Source organism: Oncorhynchus clarkii, chromosome 21 (genome assembly GCF_045791955.1).
Source record: "Oncorhynchus clarkii lewisi isolate Uvic-CL-2024 chromosome 21, UVic_Ocla_1.0, whole genome shotgun sequence".
NCBI classification, from domain to species: Eukaryota; Metazoa; Chordata; class Actinopteri; order Salmoniformes; family Salmonidae; genus Oncorhynchus; species Oncorhynchus clarkii.
The window spans coordinates 53,936,464-53,944,240 of record NC_092167.1 but is presented as its reverse complement, the minus strand read 5'-3'; the positions used below and the strand labels follow the sequence as shown (position 1 = coordinate 53,944,240).

The 7,777-nt window shown below is 45.9% G+C and overlaps 1 protein-coding gene across 2 annotated transcripts in view; it reads right to left on the bottom strand.

The window, feature by feature from the left end:
• The window catches only part of LOC139379147 (transferrin receptor 2), a 73,287-nt gene that overhangs the window by 34,253 nt on the left and 31,257 nt on the right, over positions 1–7,777 (bottom strand). For both annotated transcript variants that reach the window (XM_071121988.1, XM_071121989.1), the window contains exons 8-9: positions 6,782–6,921; positions 6,503–6,684 (exon numbers count right to left, since the gene is read on the bottom strand). In XM_071121988.1, the coding sequence (XP_070978089.1) occupies positions 6,503–6,684; positions 6,782–6,921 (322 nt within the window). The remainder of the gene's footprint in view (positions 1–6,502; positions 6,685–6,781; positions 6,922–7,777) is intronic.

The following is a 7,777-nucleotide window of genomic DNA, read 5'->3' as shown; positions in this document are numbered from 1 at the left end:
TCCTAGCCGAGATTACCTCATTTAAACGTGCAGTAGTTGGTCCTGTATTCCTAGCAGAGATTACCTCATTTAAACGTGTAGTAAGTAGTTGGTCCCGTATTCCTAGCAGAGATTACCTCATTTAAACGTGAGGTAGTTGGTCCCGTATACCTAGCAGAGATTATCTCATTTAAACGTGTAGTAGTTGGTCCCGTATTCCTAGCAGAGATTACCTCATTTGAACGTGTAGTAGTTGGTCCCGTATTCCTAGCAGAGATTACCTCATTTGATTAGATTTGGCCAATAGAACTCAATGCTATATAATGTATTGTGTCATTTTGGAGTCATTTTAATTGTAAATAAGTATAGAATATGTTTATAAACACTACATGAATGTGGATGCTACCATGATTAGGGATAATCCTGAATGAATCATGAATAATGTTGAGTGAGAAAGTTAGAGGCATAATTACCATACCCTCTACCCCCTACCCCCTATCTCCTACCCTCTACTCCTTACCCCCTATCTCCTACCCTCTACCCCTTACCCCCTATCCCCTACCCTCTACCCCTTACCCCTTATCCCCTACCCTCTACCCCCTATCTCCTACCCTCTACTCCTTACCCCCTATCCCCTACCCCTTACCCCCTATCTCCTACCCTCTACCCCTTACCCCCTATCTCCTACCCTCTACTCCTTACCCCCTATCTCCTACCCTCTACCCCTTACCCCCTACCCTCTACCCCTTACCCCTTATCCCCTACCCTCTACCCCCTATCTCCTACCCTCTACTCCTTACCCCCTATCCCCTATCCTCTACCCCTTACCCCCTATCTCCTACCCTCTACCCCTTACCCCCTATCTCCTACCCTCTACCCCTTATCTCCTACCCTCTACCCCCTATCCCCCATCTCCTACTACTTATCCTCTATCTTCTACCCTCTAACCCTTACCCCTTACCCCCTATCTCCTACCCTCTACCCCTTATCCCCTACCCTCTACCCCGTACCCCTATCGCCTATCTCCTATCCTCTACCCCTTACCCCCTATCTCCTATCTCCTATCCTCTACCTCTTACCCCCTATCTCCTACCCTCTACCCCTTACCCCCTATCTCCTACCCTCTACCCCTTATCCCCTATCTCCTACCCTCTAGCCCTTATTCCCTATCTCCTACCCTCTACCCCCTATCCCCTATCTCCTACCCTCTACCCCTTATCTCCTACCCTCTACTCCTTATCCCCTACCTCATATCCCTTACCATCTACCCCTTACCCCCTACCCCAGAAAATGCTAATCCCTGTTATTCATGCTCCCAGGTGATATTCATTTACAACATTTCCACCCTTGGGTCATCAGGCATCCCTATCCCAGGTGATATTCATTTACAACATTTCCACCCTTGGGTCATCAGGCATCCCTATCCCAGGTGATATTCATTTACAACATTTCCACCCTTGGGTCATCAGGCATCCCTATCCCAGGTGATATTACAACTTTTCCACCCTTGGGTCATCAGGCATCCCTATCCCAGGTGATATTACAACGTATCCACCCTTGGGTCATCAGGCATCCCTATCTCAGGTGATATTCATTTACAACATTTCCACCCTTGGGTCATCAGGCATCCTTATCCCAGGTGATATTCATTTACAACATTTCCACCCTTGGGTCATCAGGCATCCCTATCCCAGGTGATATTCATTTACAACATTTCCACCCTTGGGTCATCAGGCATCCCTATCCCAGGTGATATTACAACTTTTCCACCCTTGGGTCATCAGGCATCCCTATCCCAGGTGATATTACAACGTATCCACCCTTGGGTCATCAGGCATCCCTATCCCAGGTGATATTCATTTACAACATTTCCACCCTTGGGTCATCAGGCATCCTTATCCCAGGTGATATTCATTTACAACATTTCCACCCTTGGGTCATCAGGCATCCATATCCCAGGTGGGGGTGGAAGGTCCTATATATAGGGGCAGTGCTCAGTGACATCACTTCCTGAAACAAGAGGTAAAACGCTTTGTTTATAACAATGGGGTTGCTCCCTATGCACCTGCCAATGTTAATCCATTGATCGATATTAGTAACCGGACAGGAATTAATGCTAACGTTTTTCCCATTGATAACCTGAATGACAATGAACCTGACTCTCGCCCTTGAGGACATGGACAAGGTGGAAATACATATGAACCTGACTCTCGCCCTTGAGGACAAGGTGGAAATACATATGAACCTGACTCTCGCCCTTGAGGACAAGGTGGAAATACATATGAACCTGACTCTCGCCCTTGAGGACAAGGTGGAAATACATATGAACCTGACTCTCGCCCTTGAGGACATGGACAAGGTGGAAATACATATGAACCTGACTCTCGCCCTTGAGGACAAGGTGGAAATACATATGAACCTGACTCTCGCCCTTGAGGACATGGACAAGGTGGAAATACATATGAACCTGACTCTCGCCCTTGAGGACAAGGTGGAAATACATATGAACCTGACTCTCGCCCTTGAGGACAAGGTGGAAATACATATGAACCTGACTCTCGCCCTTGAGGACAAGGTGGAAATACATATGAACCTGACTCTCGCCCTTGAGGACAAGGTGGAAATACATATGAACCTGACTCTCGCCCTTGAGGACATGGACAAGGTGGAAATACATATGAACCTGACTCTCGCCCTTGAGGACAAGGTGGAAATACATATGAACCTGACTCTCGCCCTTGAGGACAAGGTGGAAATACATATGAACCTGACTCTCGCCCTTGAGGACATGGTGGAAATACATATGAACCTGACTCTCGCCCTTGAGGACATGGACAAGGTGGAAATACATATGAACCTGACTCTCGCCCTTGAGGACAAGGTGGAAATACATATGAACCTGACTCTCGCCCTTGAGGACAAGGTGGAAATACATATGAACCTGACTCTCGCCCTTGAGGACAAGGTGGAAATACATATGAACCTGACTCTCGCCCTTGAGGACAAGGTGGAAATACATATGAACCTGACTCTCGCCCTTGAGGACAAGGTGGAAATACATATGAACCTGACTCTCGCCCTTGAGGACAAGGTGGAAATACATATGAACCTGACTCTCGCCCTTGAGGACATGGTGGAAATACATATGAACCTGACTCTCGCCCTTGAGGACAAGGTGGAAATACATATGAACCTGACTCTCGCCCTTGAGGACATGGTGGAAATACATATGAACCTGACTCTCGCCCTTGAGGACATGGACAAGGTGGAAATACATATGAACCTGACTCTCGCCCTTGAGGACAAGGTGGAAATACATATGAACCTGACTCTCGCCCTTGAGGACAAGGTGGAAATACATATGAACCTGACTCTCGCCCTTGAGGACAAGGTGGAAATACATATGAACCTGACTCTCGCCCTTGAGGACAAGGTGGAAATACATATGAACCTGACTCTCGCCCTTGAGGACAAGGTGGAAATACATATGAACCTGACTCTCGCCCTTGAGGACAAGGTGGAAATACATATGAACCTGACTCTCGCCCTTGAGGACAAGGTGGAAATACATATGAACCTGACTCTCGCCCTTGAGGACATGGTGGAAATACATATGAACCTGACTCTCGCCCTTGAGGACATGGACAAGGTGGAAATACATATGAACCTGACTCTCGCCCTTGAGGACAAGGTGGAAATACATATGAACCTGACTCTCGCCCTTGAGGACAAGGTGGAAATACATATGAACCTGACTCTCGCCCTTGAGGACAAGGTGGAAATACATATGAACCTGACTCTCGCCCTTGAGGACAAGGTGGAAATACATATGAACCTGACTCTCGCCCTTGAGGACAAGGTGGAAATACATATGAACCTGACTCTCGCCCTTGAGGACAAGGTGGAAATACATATGAACCTGACTCTCGCCCTTGAGGACAAGGTGGAAATACATATGAACCTGACTCTCGCCCTTGAGGACATGGTGGAAATACATATGAACCTGACTCTCGCCCTTGAGGACAAGGTGGAAATACATATGAACCTGACTCTCGCCCTTGAGGACATGGTGGAAATACATATGAACCTGACTCTCGCCCTTGAGGACATGGACAAGGTGGAAATACATATGAACCTGACTCTCGCCCTTGAGGACAAGGTGGAAATACATATGAACCTGACTCTCGCCCTTGAGGACAAGGTGGAAATACATATGAACCTGACTCTCGCCCTTGAGGACAAGGTGGAAATACATATGAACCTGACTCTCGACCTTGAGGACAAGGTGGAAATACATATGAACCTGACTCTCGCCCTTGAGGACATGGTGGAAATACATATGAACCTGACTCTCGCCCTTGAGGACATGGACAAGGTGGAAATACATATGAACCTGACTCTCGCCCTTGAGGACAAGGTGGAAATACATATGAACCTGACTCTCGCCCTTGAGGACATGGACAAGGTGGAAATACATATGAACCTGACTCTCGCCCTTGAGGACAAGGTGGAAATACATATGAACCTGACTCTCGCCCTTGAGGACATGGACAAGGTGGAAATACATATGAACCTGACTCTCGCCCTTGAGGACAAGGTGGAAATACATATGAACCTGACTCTCGCCCTTGAGGACAAGGTGGAAATACATATGAACCTGACTCTTGCCCTTGAGGACATGGACAAGGTGGAAATACATATGAACCTGACTCTCGCCCTTGAGGACAAGGTGGAAATACATATGAACCTGACTCTCGCCCTTGAGGACATGGTGGAACTACATATGAACCTGACTCTCGCCCTTGAGGACATGGACAAGGTGGAAATACATATGAACCTGACTCTCGCCCTTGAGAACATGGTGGAAATACATATGAACCTGACTCTCGCCCTTGAGGACATGGTGGAAATACATATGAACCTGACTCTCGCCCTTGAGGACAAGGTGGAAATACATATGAACCTGACTCTCGCCCTTGAGGACAAGGTGGAAATACATATGAACCTGACTCTCGCCCTTGAGGACAAGGTGGAAATACATATGAACCTGACTCTCGCCCTTGAGGACATGGACAAGGTGGAAATACATATGAACCTGACTCTCGCCCTTGAGGACAAGGTGGAAATACATATGAACCTGACTCTCGCCCTTGAGGACAAGGTGGAAATACATATTTTAAGAGGAAAAGCACATTTTTTACCACCCAAAAGAAATCCCTCTCTTGAAACAATTTCCCATCTAGTTGAGAAAGATGTATATCATCTCCTGGCTAAGAATAAAGAAAACAAGGTATTCCACAATATGTCCAAAGAAATAATCTCTTATGGAACAACGACTCCAGTACCATTATAAAACCTGATGACAAAGGAGGTGCAACTAAATGCAGCAGACTATGAAAAGGAAACTTAGTGATGACAAATTTGACAAAAGACTCCCAAAAGGCCCCTTACTAATCAATTCAAGTCTCTGATCCCATGATAAATTGTTAAAATGTTTGAATGAAGGGAAAATTACAAAGACCGATAATGAGTTTATCAAGGTTGAGTGCCCAACCACACCTGTCGCATATACACGCTCTAACCAAAACATTCACAAGAGCATGACACCACCCATACCAGGCAGACCCACTGTGAGTAGGACCTCTGACAGACAATATCTCTACCTTTGTAGAGTATTTTGGGAAACCCTGGGCGATCTCCCTCCCCACGCATTCTACAGATCTTTTTGTGAAATCTGTGGACCACGTGCCTGAAAATTATATTCTCTATATCAGGCCAAACATAGAAATAGACAAACTAGACACACAACATAGAATTCCCACCCAGCTCACGTCCTGACCAACACTAAAACAAGGAAAACACAAAATAACTATGGTCAGAACGTGACAATTCTGTTTACTTTTGATGTCACCAGTCTATATACTAACATCCGCCATCAAGGTGGCCCTCAAGATCTACCTCAATGAACGTCCCTCTGATGCTCTACCCAGCACCAATATGTATTGTGGACTTGGCTGAACTGGTTGTTTGTCGGCAAACGTAAAAATAGTGTTGGAGTCGTGCCTGGCCACGCAGTCATGAGTGAACAGGGAGTACAGGAGGGGACTGAGCACGCACCCCTGTGTTGAGGATCAGCGTGGCGGATGTGTTGTTACCTACCCTTACCACCTGGGGGCAGCACGTCAGGAAGTCCAGGATCCAGTTGCAGAGGGAGGTGTTTTATATGTCTAAATTGTGTTTTTTTTTTCCTAACTGAATATTGTACTTATATTACCGTAAATATTGATCACATTCCCAGTGTATGATCATATATTTGGATATATTGAATGGTAATATTGTGATACTATGTTACACATTTTGTTTAACCTCCTGTTTCAGGAAGTGATGTCATTATTATTCGTGATTCATTTGGGACTATCCATAATCATGGTACCATCCACATTAACGTACAATTTGACACTGTACCAATAGTTTTGGAGCTCACTCTACACCCTCCCCTTCCTCCCGCTCTCCTCCCTCTCACCAGGTTCTATCCTTCCCTCCAGAGAAGAGAAGATGTTGTTCAGTAGAACAGGAGTCATGGTGTTATAGACCCCCATCCTGATCCTCCTGCCGTCTGCAGAGGTGAAGCCCCGCCCCAGGACACAACGGACGTATGGCAGCCGGCCCTGCCAACCGCGCGGGCACACTGGACCGGTCAATTGACTGGGGGAGGAAAGGGTGAGGTGGAGGGAGAGAAGGGGTGAGGTGGAGGGAGAGAAGGAGTCACACCTGGGACACCAGAGGGAAGGACGGGGCTTACCTGAGTAGCTTGGAGGCTACGTTGGCACTGATTGGCTGAGCAGGGATGACAGGCAGGCCAGAGGACTGTGTGGGCGGGAACTGGGTGTGGTTGAAGGAGGGGAAGCCAGGGGTGAAGGGGTCACCTGATCCCAGATGGACCTGTTGATTGGATGGGAGAGAGCTGTGAAGCTCTGTCACAAATGTTGGAGCAGCCAGGACAGAACCCCAATATGATTAAGGTTTGAAGCTCACTCTGTCTGGCCAGTGATAGTTTACTTTAGTTATTGCCTTAAAGGGCCATTGATAGTTTACTCTAGTTATTGCCTTAAAGGGCCAGTGATAGTTTACTCTAGTTATAGCCTTAAAGGGCCAGTGTAAAGTTACTTTAGTTATTGCCTTAAAGGGCCAGTGATAGTTTACTTTAGTTATAGCCTTAAAGGGCCAGTGATAGTTTACTTTAGTTATCCAGTGATAGTTTACTTTAGTTATAGCCTTAAAGGGCCAGTGATAGTTTACTTTAGTTATCCAGTGATAGTTTACTTTAGTTATTGCCTTAAAGGGCCAGTGTAAGTTTACTTTAGTTATTGCCTTAAAGGGCCAGTGTAAAGTTACTTTAGTTATTGCCTTAAAGGGCCAGTGATAGTTTACTTTAGTTATTGCCTTAAAGGGCCAGTGTAAGTTTACTTTAGTTATAGCCTTAAAGGGCCAGTGATAGTTTACTTTAGTTATTGCCTTAAAAGGCCAGTGATAGTTTACTTTAGTTATTACCTTAAAGGGCCAGTGATAGTTTACTCTAGTTATAGCCTTAAAGGGCCAGTGTAAAGTTACTTTAGTTATTGCCTTAAAGGGCCAGTGATAGTTTACTTTAGTTATAGCCTTAAAGGGCCAGTGATAGTTTACTTTAGTTATCCAGTGATAGTTTACTTTAGTTATTGCCTTAAAGGGCCAGTGATAGTTTACTTTAGTTATAGCCTTAAAGGGCCAGTGATAGTTTACTTTAGTTATTGCCATAAAG